At 48.6% G+C, this 14,992-nt stretch overlaps 1 protein-coding gene across 4 annotated transcripts; it reads left to right on the top strand.

The window, feature by feature from the left end:
- The first annotated feature begins 426 nt into the window (after positions 1-426).
- GPR146 (G protein-coupled receptor 146) lies at positions 427-14,707 on the top strand. Of its 4 annotated transcripts, none has more exons than XM_048494216.1 (3): positions 427-603; positions 9,449-9,532; positions 11,041-14,707. In XM_048494216.1, exon 3 carries the CDS (start codon positions 11,074-11,076, stop codon positions 12,073-12,075), a length of 1,002 nt encoding a protein of 333 aa, XP_048350173.1. In that variant the 5' UTR covers positions 427-603; positions 9,449-9,532; positions 11,041-11,073; the 3' UTR covers positions 12,076-14,707. The 4 variants fall into 4 exon arrangements, with proteins under 4 accessions (XP_048350173.1, XP_048350170.1, XP_048350172.1 ...); XM_048494215.1 differs by lacking the exon at positions 427-603 and adding an exon at positions 5,416-5,680; XM_048494213.1 differs by lacking the exon at positions 9,449-9,532 and having other exon boundaries at positions 428-603.
- The last annotated feature ends 285 nt before the right edge of the window (positions 14,708-14,992 follow it).

Raw genomic sequence — 14,992 nt, 5'->3', positions numbered from 1 at the left:
GCATGCTTCGATGAGCCTTGTTTTTAACAAGATCGCTCGGTCGGAACAATGCCGGCGCTCATGCTCCGCGCATAGCGTTCACCAGGCCCGCGTCCCGTTATGTAACTGTGTGAAGGTTTGATGGGGCTCGATCAAAAATGCCCTTTTAAAGTGGTGCTTTCCCCAGCCCCCAATACACAACTCTCTATGCTGCCATAGAGGCAAATTGGCCTGGGGCATTAATCAGAGCTCTGGGCTTAAGCGCTTAGAGATATTGGTGTGGAGGGGCTCGGTTTTATAACAGTGGGCTCGGCCAATCCCCAAGCCGGTCCCAGGCTTAAAGGATTATGTTGTGCATGTATGTGTGTTTTCGCAGAGGTGTGGGGAGGGGAGATGGATCACGTGAACGGACAGAGTTCAGTGCCACTCGACGTAGCGATGCCGTGGAGTCAGCATTCTTCCTCTAAGCCCCGCTTATTGTGTTCCCGCTGCACAGATGAGATGCCGGAGTCTCCTTCTGCCAAAATCGCTCGGAGGAAAAGTTCCGGTTTGAAAACCAAGATGTTTCAGCCTGCGATCGAGGAACCGGCATTCTTCGCTCTCTGGCAGAGTGCAGTTTACCAGGTGAGTGTCCGGCAAATACATTTTTTTTCAGAAGAAGGGGTGTAATGGTTTAAGCATAGATTGCCTGCAAGCAGCTGACGGACGCGGCCCATGAAATTTCAGCCTGAAAAGAAAGTAGCCAGTTGATCCACAACGCATCATTCAAAAGCAAAATGTGATTTTTTTTTAAAAAGTGGGTATGATGCTATTTTTATTGTGGTTTCCAAACATATATATTATAGACACCACACACCATTAGACCTCACCTTATCTTAAACCAGCTTTCTCTGGAGCAGCAGTGGCGTAGTGGTTAAAAGCAGGGGAACTCTAATCTGGAAAACCGGTTTTGATTCCCTGCTCTGCCACTTGAGCTGTGAAGGATTATCTGGTGAACCAGATTAGCTTGTGCACTACAGGAGAGAAAGGGGGTATAAATCCAAACAGCTCCTCTTCTTCTTCTCTGTCCAATTTTCTTGTCTGAAAATATTAACTGTGCTGCGTCATTCTCTTAATGAATCCTTTGCCATTCATAAAGCAGAAAGTTATACCGACAGAAGGGGGCGGAAAGAAGTGTTGATACACAACCCAGGGAAACATTGCAAAATGAATTATTTTGTGTCGCAAGAGGCTGAAGTCAGCACCTAAGCCATTTGGTTGGGCTGGGTTTTTTATTGTTGTTATGATGCGATTAGAATAAAAGAGCAGGAAAACGCGGAAAGTTCATTAGACCGCGGACAGAGACGGCTCCGCAGTTCGGCGCGAACACCCGATTCAGAACGTGCAGCAATCTGGTTTTGTAATTGATTTATTCGTGCTAATTAGAGACTCGGTACCTCTCAAGTTTGTCTGGTATCTACGGAGTCTGCTGAAAGATTGAGCAAGTGAGAAACTGAAACTTCAGTCTGTGCTAAAAACTGTGAGAGCTGAACGAGTGGGGTTGTGTTCAAAGCCACAAGAAGGACCAGCTGATCAGCTTCCCGTTAAGACGCGAGAAAACGTTTTTTCTTGCTGACTTGATCGAGTGTGATCTACCTGAAGATATATCCTGGCCATCAGCTGTTTTGGCAAACAGATGTATGCAGATACACGACAGAGCTGTTCTGGATCACACGGGGCCAAAGTTGGACGCTTTCTTCAGGGAAAGGGGACCCAGGTCGCGGGCTATCCCAGTTTATAGAGACAGCTTCCCAGTGGGCGGAAAACATCATAAACTCTTCTCTCCACGGGAACTTCCTGGAAACAAGACAGGATATAATACCATGTGCATACCTGTGAAGAGGCGCACATGGTAGAATATGCATTATGAGCAGCTAGTAAACATTGTGATATGATGGAGACCTCTGCCCAATGAATTTGGTAATGGAAAAGAGGCCATTCAGCAAATATACTGTGCATTTAAAGAGCTGAAAATAATCAAAGGGGTATTTATGGCCCCCCCTCCCCAACTGCGAGCAAAGAAGAGCCAGCGTGGTGTAGTGGTTAAGAGCAGGTGCACTCTAATCTGGAGAATTGGGTTTGATTCCCCGTTCTGCCACTTGAGTAGTGGAGGCTGATCTGGGGAACCAGATTAGCTTGTGCGCTCCAATGCATGTCAGCTGGGTGACCTTGGGCTAGTCACAGTTCTTCGGAGCTCTCTCAGCCCCACCCACCTCACAGGGTGTTTGTTGTTTGGGGGAGGGAAAGGAGATTGTCAGCCCCTTTGAGTCTCCTTACAGGAGAGAAAGGGGGGGGATATAAATCCAAACTCTTCTTCTTTCCTTCTTCTCAATTAAGAATAATAAAAGGCACCTTTCTAACAGCTCTACACTTTACAGATATGCCTCTCCGAAGGCTGCTGCGAAATCTCTGATCAACTTTCCAGCAGGCGTCATGTTTTATTTATTTAGAAGCATCCTTTATTTGTGAGCAAAATACAGTCCAGTCAGCAGAGAGAAGAACCTCTAATTAAATTGTCAAAAGCAATCAAAGCAGCAAGCCCTGAAACCTCTTCAGCTAAGGGCCAGTGAAGCCAGTGTTTTTTTACTTCCGGGTTAAAAAATTTTTTTTTGAGGCCGTTTGTGTTTTTTAAACAAGCAAACCGAACAACATAAGCCACGAACCCCAACAGAGATTAAGTAAAGAGAGCGGTGTTTGGACTGGGAATTTGCATGGCCTTCAGAGCTGCAGAAAAAATTGCTGTGAAGAGGAGGGGGGGGATTTTACATTCAAAGACCCTGAATGGAAATCAAATCAGTAATATTTGCTATGACGGAGCTGGCGTTGGTGCACTGTTAGGTGGGGAAGCTACCGGGATCCAGGGCTTCTGGCAGGCCCCTCCACTGCAAATCCCCCACCTGTACACCTCACCTGAACAGGTATCCTTCCTCTGCCTACTTACTCCCAAACACTATGTGTTTGATTGTGTGTTCCTGCATTGCAGGGGGTTGGACTTGATTGGGGCGAATCTGATTCCCCAGACAAGCCTCCACAGCTCAAGTGGCAGAGCGGGGAAATCAAACCCAGTTCCCCAGATTAGAGTGCACCTGCTCGTAACCACTATGCCACTGCTGGAGAAGCCGCCCCGCCACCGTAAGTGTCCAATTTTGGGAAAAAAATAAAGGCTTCCTCGAATTGTTTCGCGCCAACACCCTCGACCGAGCTGGATTTTCTTCTACAGTCACTCCAGAAACATTTTATCTCGGCTCTATCAAATACCTGCATCGTAAATAATGGTGAGTCAGCCCACACCAAGATGGAAATTTCCTCTCCGGCCCAACCTGCTCTTGCTATTAGTTCAGGAATGTTCACCCCCTCAATGAGAATGCAAAACGTTTGAAAGCGAGTCTTGGCTATGGGGCTCGGAGGTTGCAAAAGACCCAGACCTTCCCTGCCTCGTACGTCAGATTTTTCTTTTCTTCTCGGGGAATAATACTTATTCTTAATAGACAGGAGCCAGTAATTTATTCTTGGAACGTTAAGTCCCGGATCCTCAACCCATCAGTCAAATACTGAAGATCTTTACGTTGATACAAATGGTCAGCAATCAATGAGAGGCTACGGATCAGATCCAAGGTAAACTAGCTCTCTTTGCCGATTGGCCCTTCCGGCTTCAGTCATTTGAATGTCGTATGTTGGGGTCCTCAAACCCCCACCCCCTTTCCAGAACAGCATTTCTTGGACATTTGTGATTTGCAGCAGGACAGGGAGAGGCGAGAAAGTTCCCTTCCACTGACTGTTTGGTCTGAATCCAACCTCATATTCGGTGATATCTGCATGGTTTTGTGGGTCCTTAAGAACTTGTTCTTAATCAGCTATCATCAGTGAAATGAGAAAAGATGGTGCAGCGTGGCTCTATCCCGTCAGATTTCAGAAGCTGAGCAGGGTCACTGCTTGGAAGGGAAACCACCAAGGAAGGCTCTGTAGAGGAAGGCAACGGCAAACCACCTCTGCTTCTCACTTGCCTTGAAAGCCCCTTGCTCGGGCTGCTGTAAGTCAGAAGCTAAGCAGGGTCACTACTTGGATGGGAGACCACCGAGGAAGGCTCTGCAGAGAAAGGCCATGGCAAACCACCTCTGCTTCTCCCTTGTCCTGAAAGTCCATTGCTGAGGTGGCCAAAAGTTGGAAGCTAAGCACGGTCACTACTAGGATGGGAAACCACCAAGGAAGGGTTTGCAGATGAAGGCAACGGCAAACCACCTCTGCTTCTCCCTTGCCTGGAAAGTCTTCTTCTGAATTATAGTTCAACACAGCACAACTGTAGCCTAAAGCAAAGAATTAAACGTTCTGTAGTTGTTTGTTTCATTTTTAACAGCCAGTGTTATCGCCTCATGTTTTAATTAGTCTAAGCCGTTATTATCAACGAGGGCTAAGAGTGATAAACTTTTGCCCTGTCTAACAGCCCCAGATTGTTGTTGTTTTTTTAAAAAAATGCAATTATGACTTCATTTTATGACCCCGGACTGGCATTTTCCCCTCTGAAGAACTTCGGCCGTCTGAGAGCCCGGCTGTGCGTTGAGGGCTGGAAAGCGCGGGGATTGCCGAGCGCCAATCAATCGGGGCGTGTGGTTTGATGGGTATCGATCAAACAACTGTCAAATTGCTTCTGCCAGCCGGAGAGAGAACACTCTGAAACGGTAGCCTGTTTCCTAACTAAGAGGAACTACAAAGCCAATTTGCAATATGTGTTCCAAGAAGGCGTGCTGCAAATTTTAGGGGGGTGCCATCCTCCAGGTGTGGTCTGGAGATCTGAAGGAATTACAACCAGGAAAACCTCTTTGGAGGTTATCAAAGAGGGGCTGGGTGGCCGTCTGTCAGGGGTGCTTTGACTGTGTGTTCCTGCAGGGCAGGGTGTTGGACTGGATGGCCCTTGGGGTCTCTTCCAACTCTATGATTCTGTGATTTCCAGATGCCCAAGATCAGTTCCCCATGGAGAAAATGCCTTCTCTGGAAGCATCGTACCCCGCTGAGATCTCTCCCCTTCCCAAACCCTGAATATGTTTGTTTGTTTTTTAATTCAAACCAGCTGCCAACACTACCTGGACATTTAACAACGCCAGGTTTTCCATCGGCTGCGTTTGCTCACAACGTTCCGCCCTGTGCAAAAATCAAAACCTGCATTTCCCGGTAATCGTCTCCAAGCAATGACAGACAATGATCAATCCGCTTTGTTAAGTGGAAGGGGTGTGTGTGTGTGTGTTGTTCTTTTATAAAACGCGGCCGTAACCGAACACCGATACCAGGAATATCCCCCCTGCTCCCGATCAATGGGGAAGCAGCCAAGGCTCAGCTGGGTTTAATGCCAGTAACCACTCCCCTCCGGAGTTCAGCCGCCCATTTCTTGAAACTGGCTGTAAACACAGAAAAGGAGGAGCCGGGAACTTTGTGTGGAACTGACTAGAGGCACAAACAAGTGCAGTGCGGAGACCGAGGGGGGAAAGGGGGAAAGACATTTTACTCCGCTCGCTTTTCCTCGGCTGGCTGGCTCCGAGAGGGGATCGCTATGTTTTCCAGCAGGCACCGTCTGGCGTTCCCCCTGCGTGCTCCCTTCGCGGAGAAGGTTATGTACCACCAGCCATGTTTGGATTTCCAAGTACAAAGGGTCGTCCTGTGTGAAGTGAAGGTAGGAAGGGCTTGGGGCCGTGCCGGGGAGGCGGGGGGGGGGGGGAGGGCGCGGAGAGCTGAAATGAAAAAGACAGCTAGAAATGTTGCATTTCAGCAAGACAAGAGAAGGTTTGGGAGAAATGCGTTCATGCGCACATACAGAAACGTTGCAGATAAACGGCTTAAAGACATAGTTTTGCGCTTGGGCACAACATACCACTTTAGGGAATGGGTCTGAGGTCGCTTTTACCTAAAGGAGACATGTAGCAGGTACATCAGCACCGGACAGTGCGCACCGAGGAACGCTTTCCTGGGAGTAAGCCACACTGAATAGATTCTGAGTAGACCCAGATTTTTTGATAAGCTCCAAATCTCTCCCACCCCCTCTCTCTCTCTCTATATATAGGGTGGCGAATCTGAGCATCTCCAGATTACAAAGGGACTACTTCCGATCAGTCTTCCTGCCAGCATGGCCAATTGGCCATGCTGGCAGGGGCTGATGGGAATTGTAGTCCATAACATCTGGAGTGCCAGAGGTTCGCCACCACTGATATATAGTTATAGACTTTTAAGTTAATTATAAAGTTAATAAAACATATGTATTTGGCAAGAAAACATTTACTGGATCCCGAAAAGGTTATGGTTTTCTTATTAAAGCTTTATTGGCGGGTGGGGGTTAACAATATTTGGGGCTGGCCACCGGACCGGTCAGTTGGTCAAATATTGATCTAAAGCGACTTTAAAGGACCAACTCTTGAACTTTTTAAATCATTAACCGGTTTGATAAGTAACCATTGCTGAGAAACAATGGCATGGGCTTTTTTTATTTTTTAAAAATGGAATTATTGTAATGATTAACTATAAAAGACGAGGATGCTATGCGGACTTTGATTTTTCTCCCCCCTTCTTTTTAACATGGGACACCAGGGCTAGCGTACAACTTTAAAAACCCCGCAAAAGCCCCGCAAAACTAGAGCGACTGTGACACAGCGATGCATTTTTAAAGACAGCAGTGTAACCCCCCCCCCCCCCACCTCACCAAACAGGCAAGATGATGAATTCATCTTGTATAGAGACGGCCAGCGTTATCGCAGACACCACACTTAGGAAAAGCTCTTGTTCTGCCGTTAGGTTTACCCCACCTTCCTGTAGGGTACAGCCCAACGCCTGGCTTTCCTGCCCTTCTAATGAACGACACCGGAGTGAAATCGGAAAGATGCTGCAAGGCACATGGTCGATCCCAAACCCCTCGATCATTGGACACGCCGATCTGCTGAAACAGGGGGTGTTCATGGATTTTTTTGGAACAGGACTCACTTCTGAAGGGCTTCAGTGCTATTGGCTGCTGCGGGTATAATCTGGGAGGCTTCAGTAGGGTAGGCATAGAGCCCAAGAGGTTGGGGGGAAAGCCAAACCCCTAGGAATGAATGGGGTGCAGGTTGAAGGAGGGGATGCGGAAGAGGTTGTGGCCTCATTGCCCTCTTCTCCTCTCCCGGCTCAAGAGTTTCAGTAAGAGCAGCCGTGGCATAGTGGTTAAGAGCAGGTGTACTCTAATCTGGAGGAACCGGGTTTGATTCCCGGCTCTGCCACTTGAGCTGTTGAGGCTTATCTGGGGAATTCAGATTAGCCCAGTGACGGCGAACCTTTTCGAGACCGAGTGCCCAGATTGCAACCCAGAACCCACTTATTTATCGCAAAGTGCCAACACGGCAATTTAACCTGAATACTGAAGTCTTCGTTTAGAAAAACGGTTATTCCGAGGCGCGGCGTTACTCGGGAGTAAACTTCGTGGTAGTCAGGTGGCTTTGCTTTGAAGCACCCGTGCAACTCTCTTCCAACAGGTGAATTATGACCCTAGGAGGGCTTTACTCAGAAGCAAAACCGCCTGCCAGCAACCAAGCTTACGCCCGGCTAAAGGATCACACTTTAGTTCTTTACATGAAAATTGGTGGGGTTTAACAGCGCTTAACAGGGTTACCTACACTGCTTCCCCAAAACTTAATGCTAATAATCAAGCCCAGCGGTCCAGGCCAGCCTAGATGTGTGGGGGAGGGGAGGGGGACTCTGTTTGCTTGTGCCCACAGAGAGGGCTCTGAGTGCCACCTCTGGCACCCGTGCCATAGGTTCGCCATCCCTGGATTAGCCTGTGCATTCCAACACACGCCAGTTGGGTGACCTCGGGCTAGTCCCTTCAAATATTTAAACATAGCTATCATGTCCCCCCTTAACCATCGCTTCTCCAGACTAAACATCCTCAGCTCCCTAAGTTTCTCTTCGTAGGGCATGGACTCCAGACCTTTGACCATTTTGGTCGCCCTCCCCTGGACCCTTTCCAGCTTGTCAATATCCTTCTTGAATTGCGGTGCCCAGAAACTGTACACAATATTCCAGGTGAGGCCCAACCAATGCAGTATAGAGAGGTACAACTACATCCCTCGATCCTATTGATACAGCCCAAAATCGCATTGGCCTTCTTAACACCTTTTTAAGTTCTATGCACCCTGCTGCGGATTTTCAAAACCAATAGAGCCGGCTGAGGGCTAGATTCGAGTCCAGTAGCACCTTAAGAGCCTAAGAAAAAATCCAGGGTATAAACTTTTGAGAGCCAGTGCTTGTACCTGATGAAGAGAGCAGTGACTCTCAAAGTTGGCCCCCTGAAAAATCTTGTCTCGACTCCAGCTTCTGTACAGCTGCCCTCCGAAACTGCCTTCAGAGCTGCTTAAGAGTCAAGGCCCAAAGTAGGCTAATCCGGCCGTTTAATAAAAGAGGGAAAATCAGGCTAAGAAGTAATAACGTGCCGTTAAATTAAGCGACGATCAAAGCAATTTTTTTTTTTTAAAGAAATTGCTCAGTGCTCGCTGGGGGTGGAGGAGGTCTTATATGAAACAAGACATTTCTGAGAAAATTATCCTGCCACATCTAGACTTCATAAAATGTTTTTTAAATGGAGTTGATTTGTTCCTTGATGTGGAAGAATAGCCCCATAATTAGAAACACAAACAAAACACATGTGCTTAATTTTTTTAAAAGCATCCCTCTGGTTCGTGGCCAGATATTTCATGTTACTGGGGGGCTGTTAGCCTCCAGGTGAGGTCTGGAGATCTCTCACTATGACAATTGGTCTTCAAATTATTTCTTTCTGCCCTTCTTTCCTTCCTTCCATTTCCCTCTGTCTCCTTCCTTCCTTCCTTCCTTCCCTCCTTCCTTCTTTACTTCCCATTCTCTGCCTCCTTCCTTCCTTCCTTCCTTCCTTCCTTCCTTCCTTCCTTCCTTCCTTCCTTCCTTCCTTCCTTCCTTCCTTCCTTCCTTCCTTCCTTCCTTCCTTCCCATTTCCTTCCTTCCCATTTCCTTCCTTCCTTCCTTCCTTCCTTCCTTCCTTCCTTCCTTCCTTCCTTCCTTCCTTCCTTCCTTCCTTCCTTCCTTCCTTCCTTCCTTCCCATTTCCTTCCTTCCTTCCCATTTCCTTCCTTCCTTCCCATTTCCTTCCTTCCTTCCTTCCTTCCTTCCTTCCTTCCTTCCTTCCTTCCTTCCTTCCTTCCTTCCTTCCTTCCTTCCTTCCCATTCTCTGCCTCCTTCCCATTCCCTCCCTCCCTCTCTTCCTTCCTTCCATCCATCCAAAGCTGACCTCAGCAAGTCAGCCAAAACTCTAATGCGATAACCAAAGTTGTGCATGAACGACAGATCTGAACCGATCAAGCTCGGCTCCACGTGCTTTGACTGTGACAGGGACACAAAAGTATGACATCCTCCCTCGAGATGTCACACTAATGCTGTGTTGCATTGAACAGGAAGAGCAGCAAGAAAATGCTTAAACGTGGAGGAAGAAAATGTAGTCCTGGTTAAGTGCCCTCGGCAGAAGTAGAAAAGGAAAGGTAAAAATGCTTCAAAATGAAGAACTGAGTGAAAGCCCAGCACGGCATAACGGTTACAGCCAAGTGGTGGGATTCAGCCGGTTCGCGCCACTTCGGCAGAACCGGTTGTTAAAATGGTGCTTGTAAACAGCCAGTTGTTAAATGATTTAAACCCCACCACCGGAACCGGTTGTCAAATTGTTTGAATCCCACCACTGGTTACAGTGTTGGACTAGAATCGGGGACAAATTCCCACTCAGCCTGGGAAGCGCGAGGGTTTGCTGTTCCAAAATGATATTTTAAGCATCTATCTTTATATTTATTTGAATGTTTACACCTTGTTTTTCTCCCTTGCTGAGGCCTGTAAGCATAGGGCCCATACAAAATATTTTGATTTGAAACAGAGATACACAAATAGGCACTTGGGTTCTGGGTTCTGGTTCCTCCATCAAAGTACCGGTTCCATCAAAGTACCCAGCGGCCAAACTGCTGACCCAGCTTCCTAGACGGCAGTTGGAAAGCCCTCTCTGTCATTCCAGAGGGCACGCATGGCACCTGCCGAAACTGTTCCCGGCGTTTAGAAAGTGGGTGAGGCGAAGTGGCGTTTGACCCCAGCAGGGCTTCTGATTGGCTGACCAGCTCAATAAGCAGAGCTTCTTCCCTTAAATGTCAGAGGCCCCTTCCGCACTTGGCAGCTGGATTTGACTGGGCGGAAGAGCAAAACCCACTTGCAAGGAGTTGTGAAAGTGGATTGAAAGTGCATTATTCTGCATGGGTGGAAGATGCCAAAGAGTTATGAGGGTTATGGGCAACATCGCTCCCCAACGTTTTGTAGTTAGTTTCACCTCCTCGGGTAGCCATTCTGCAGTTGCGCCCGCTGCCCCGTGCTGGAATCCCAAGGGCCCTGCAGACTGCGAAAGGACGGGGACGCCTGTTGTTCGTTTTCTGCAGGGTGTTAGTTGTTAACTCCAGGCTGCACAGCAACATGAGCTGTTTGTTCCTCTTTCATTATTATTGGGATTTACATTGTGCTCGCTTGCTTATTGTTTGACAAGCCTGACCACAACTGTGCAGTGGCGTAGGAGGTTAAGAGCTCGTGTATCTAAACTGGAGGAACCAGGTTTGATTCCCAGCTCTGCCGCCTGAGCTGTGGAGGCTTATCTGGGGAATTCAGATTAGCCTGTACACTCCCACACACGCCAGCTGGGTGACCTTGGGCTAGTCACAGCTTCTCGGAGCTCTCTCAGCCCCACCCACCTCACAGGGTGTTTGTTGTGAGGGGGGAAGGGCAAGGTGATTGTAAGCCCCTTTGAGTCTCCTGCAGGAGAGAAAGGGGGGATATAAATCCAAACTCCTCCTCCTCCTGCTCCTGCTCCTCCTCCTCGACTTTTCCCAGAGACACAGGATACACATTTTGAGAATGAACCAATGAGCATAGCCCTTCTTCTGTGTGTAGTGGGGGGGGGGAGGGTTCAAGAGAGGAAAAGCTCAACAGCACCTTCATTCATTTTCTTCCTCTCTCCGTTTAGGGAAGCTGGTAGCCCCGAACGCACCAGGTCACTATGTGGAGCTGCGACGCCTTCAATGGTACCAAAACCGTCCAGGGCCAGCAACTCTGCCATGACTTCCACCTTACGCTTTCCATATTCTCTCTGCTCTACCTCATCGTCTGCCTCCCAGTCGGCCTCTGCTACAACGCCCTCCTGGTCCTCGTCAACCTGTACAACAAGGCCACGATGACCATGCCGGACGTCTACTTCGTCAACATCGCCATCGCGGGCCTCATCATCAACGTCATTGCGCCCACGTACCTCCTCGGGCCAGCCAGCGCGAAATGGGCCATCTTGAGTTTCAACAACGAAGTCTACATCACGTTGCTGATCCTGTTCAACGTGTCCTCTTTGGTGATCATGTACTCCACCACCCTGCTCAGCCTGGATTACTACATCGAACGGGCGCTGCCGAGAACTTACATGTCCAGCGTGTACAACACCAAGCACGTCTGCGGGTTTATCTGGGGCGGGGCCATGCTGACCAGCTTCTCGTCCCTTCTGTTCTACATCTGCAACCACGTCTCCACCAAAATCATCGAGTGCTCCAAAATGCAGAACAAGGAAGCGGCTGACGCCATCATGGTGTTCATCGGCTACGTTGTCCCCGCCACTGCCGTGCTGTACGCGCTTGTATTGATCTCCCGCATCAGGAAGGAGGCGACACCGCTGGATCAAGATGCCGGACGGCTGGACCCATCCGTGCACAGGCTTTTGATCGCCACGGTCTGTACACAGTTCACACTGTGGACGCCTTATTACGTAACTTTGCTCGTGAGCACGTTAACTAGCCTCCGAGGGAAGGCTCTGGATGAAAATTACATCCAGATACTACATTTTACCCAGGGGCTGTCCAAATTCCTGGCTTTCTCCAGCAGCTTCGTGATGCCCCTGCTTTACCGATACATCAACAAAAACTTCCCACACAAACTGCGACGGCTGCTTAAAAAACTGCACTGCGGAAGCCACGGGTGCTCCCACGAACACACAGTGGTTCAACAAGTTATCACGTAGGTGTGAACGGACACTGGTGGACCAGTCCCAGATTGGTGAAGCTCCACGTCTCAGAGGCGGTCTGGATAAGACGACCGCCTAGCAAGGAAACCGGAAAGGGGAATGAATGCCGCTAAGTCAGCAAATCGCAGATTTCACCGACGTAGATAGCAAAGACGGTTGGAAAACTTTGCGGGGAGTCTGTTGGTGTATTATGACCCCTAGGGTTTTCAAAGATTTGCAATGCACTGATCCAGTTACACAGTATGAGCTTTGTTCTAGTTATCCTACCAGGAGAAAAAAACAATTACTAGAGGGTCAACTGAAGCTCTTACTGAACACCTAGCACTTTGTAATCTTGTAGCGTTCAAAAGAGCTATTTTCTAGGTTCCGTGTAAAATAACATGATTTAATTTTTTTAACAAAGTAGTGTTATTTCGAGGTGGGGAGGACAGCCCCTTATTAGCTGATAACCTCCGTTCACGACCGCACTGTTCAAAATGGCATAATGCTTTTAGCAACAGAGACAACATTAATTTTTGTATTTAATACTTAATTCTTTCCCAAATTCTCCAAAATCCTGAACTAGCCGAAATCGTTATTTGCGATTCTGAAACAGATCGGTTGCTCGCAATCGCCAGGCTATAGCACTGAACCAAAAAAAGAGAACGAGTTACCCGTTTGTTCTTTCTGCACTGCAAAAACAGTTCAGTGACCCCCAAAGCAGCTTATTTGCAGTTAAGGGGGGAAATTAGCTTGACCAGGTGAAATGAGAAAATAGCGGTATCCACAGATTGAAGGTGAACACTGTTTTATTTTAATGAATTACTTTGCGTGCCTGTGATGAGCATTCTTGAAATATTGCCTCTGTACTGGAAGAAGGGGAACCTTCCATGTTTACACTGCAAGCTTATTCTCTAAGTCAGCCCCTCTTCCAACATGGTGTCCTTGGGCCCCAGGGTGGGGCCAGGTGGGATATGCCCCCAAACAGATCTTTTGATTGGCTGTGCAGATGAAAAGACATCCTTCTGCCTTAAAAGTTGAAGCAGTGTGCATGACATCACTCCCGAACGTTTTGTGACTGGCTCCGCCTCCTGCAGAAGCCATTTTGTTCTTGTGCCTGCCTCCCTGTGTCCAAATTCTAAGGGTGCTCGTTGGCTCAGAAAGGTTGGGATCTCTGATCTAGGTGCTGATTGGCAGGAGACTTGCTTAGGCGTATGACTGGAAGAGTCACTGGATTGGGCAAAACAGCACCCCGTGTTGGCCTTCGTAGAGGCACAACAATGTAGGATCCATTTTGAAATTTGGGGCAAGTTTCTGTTTGTTTCTGGAAGGGGTGGTCACGTTAGTCTGTGGCGGGCAAAACAAAAAGATCATTGTACTTCCTGTGCCTTTGTTATTTTAACATAATAGCACTCTTTCCTTCAATACCCTCCCCCCCCCCCGTTTCCCCTGTTTGTGACTTGCAGAACCATCCAAAGCTAAAGCTGGGCAGCCCGGAGAGGGCAGGACACGGTGCCAATGTGGCGCTGCCCCGCTGCCTCCAATAGGGCTTTCTGGTGGTGCAGAGAGCTCTGGAAAACCCCAAAACTCCCCTGCTGCCAGAAAGCCCCATAGGATTAAAAGGACATGCACTACCAAAAGGCTGGCGTACGTCCAAGGGCTAGTGTGCCGCGCAACCAGCCTGAAACCCTGGAGAGGGAGTCAATTAATGTCGGGTCTGCCCCTGGGAATGCCCTGGCCTGCCCCCTGCTGGTGTCTCAGCAGGATGGCAGTGCAGCCCCGCCGCAGCCCAAACTTCCGGCAGCCAGGCTGTGGGATGGCAACCACTGGCACATCAGCCCTCTCTGCTGGGGTAAGTGCCCCAGGGAGGGCAAATTCACCGGCGAGAGGTCTGACCGCTTCCAGGAGCTGTTTCAATCTCTCCCCCCCCCTTTGGATGGGGCTCTAAGCCTGTTATTGCCTTCAGCGGGTTTTGAAAGTGCGACTGCGCTCTGGACGGCACCGTGACGTTTCTCAGCGGCACCCCATGTTACCTTTTTCATCTCTACAGTAATTTATTAAATACATAATTTAACTGTAAGTCTCTCCTCCCTTTCCATCGCTTTGATTTACATAATTTAATTGCTACGATGAAGGTGTCCCCCCCCCCCCCCGTTATGAAGGATAATCCGGCAAAACCCTACCTGCCAGATTAGCTGCACTGTGCTTTCGTTCCGCAATCGTTTTCAGAAATCAAAATCCCCGCGCCCACCTTTTAAAGTGTCCAATGCCCTTTCTGCCCCTTGTAAAGTGCAGTCAAGTCGCAGCTGACTCGTGGCGACCTTGTGGGGCATCCAAGCAAGAGACTAAGGCCCCTTCCGCGCATGCAGAATAATGCCCTTTCAATCCACTTTCGCAAATGTTTGCAAGTGGACCTTGCTATTCCGCACAGTAAAACCAGTTGCAAAGTGGATTGAAAGCGGATTGAAAGTGTATTATTCTGCATGTGCGGAAGGGGTCCAAACAGAGGTGGTTTACCGCAGTCTTCCCCTGCGTAGCTACCATGGACTTCCTTGCTGGTGGTCTCCCATCCAAGTACTAACCAGTACTGAGAAGAGAAAAAGAAGAAGAGTTTGGATTTATATCCCGCCTTTCTCTCCTATAAGGAGACTCAAAGGGGCTGACAACCTCCTTTCCCTTCTCCCCTCACAACAAACATCCTGTGAGGTGGGTGGGGCTGAGAGAGCTCCGAAGAACTGTGACTAGCCCAAGATCACCCAGCTGGCATGTGTTGGAGTGCACAGTCTAATCTGGTTCACTAGACAAGCCTTCACAGCTCAAGTGGAAGAATAGAATCAAACCTGGTTCTCCAGATTAGAGTGCACCTGCTCTTAACCACACCACGCTGGAATCCTCAGATCTAGCTACAAAAGCCAGGTGGTGAGGGGGATGAGGT

Source organism: Sphaerodactylus townsendi, linkage group LG04 (assembly GCF_021028975.2).
Source record: "Sphaerodactylus townsendi isolate TG3544 linkage group LG04, MPM_Stown_v2.3, whole genome shotgun sequence".
In the NCBI taxonomy this organism is placed as follows: domain Eukaryota; kingdom Metazoa; phylum Chordata; class Lepidosauria; order Squamata; family Sphaerodactylidae; genus Sphaerodactylus; species Sphaerodactylus townsendi.
This window is presented reverse-complemented; position numbering and strand designations above follow the sequence as displayed.

Excerpts from the sequence above, each read along its gene's own strand:
- GPR146 (XM_048494216.1), top strand. The coding sequence starts at position 11,074 with ATGTGGAGCTGCGACGCCTTCAATGGTACCAAAACCGTCCAGGGCCAG.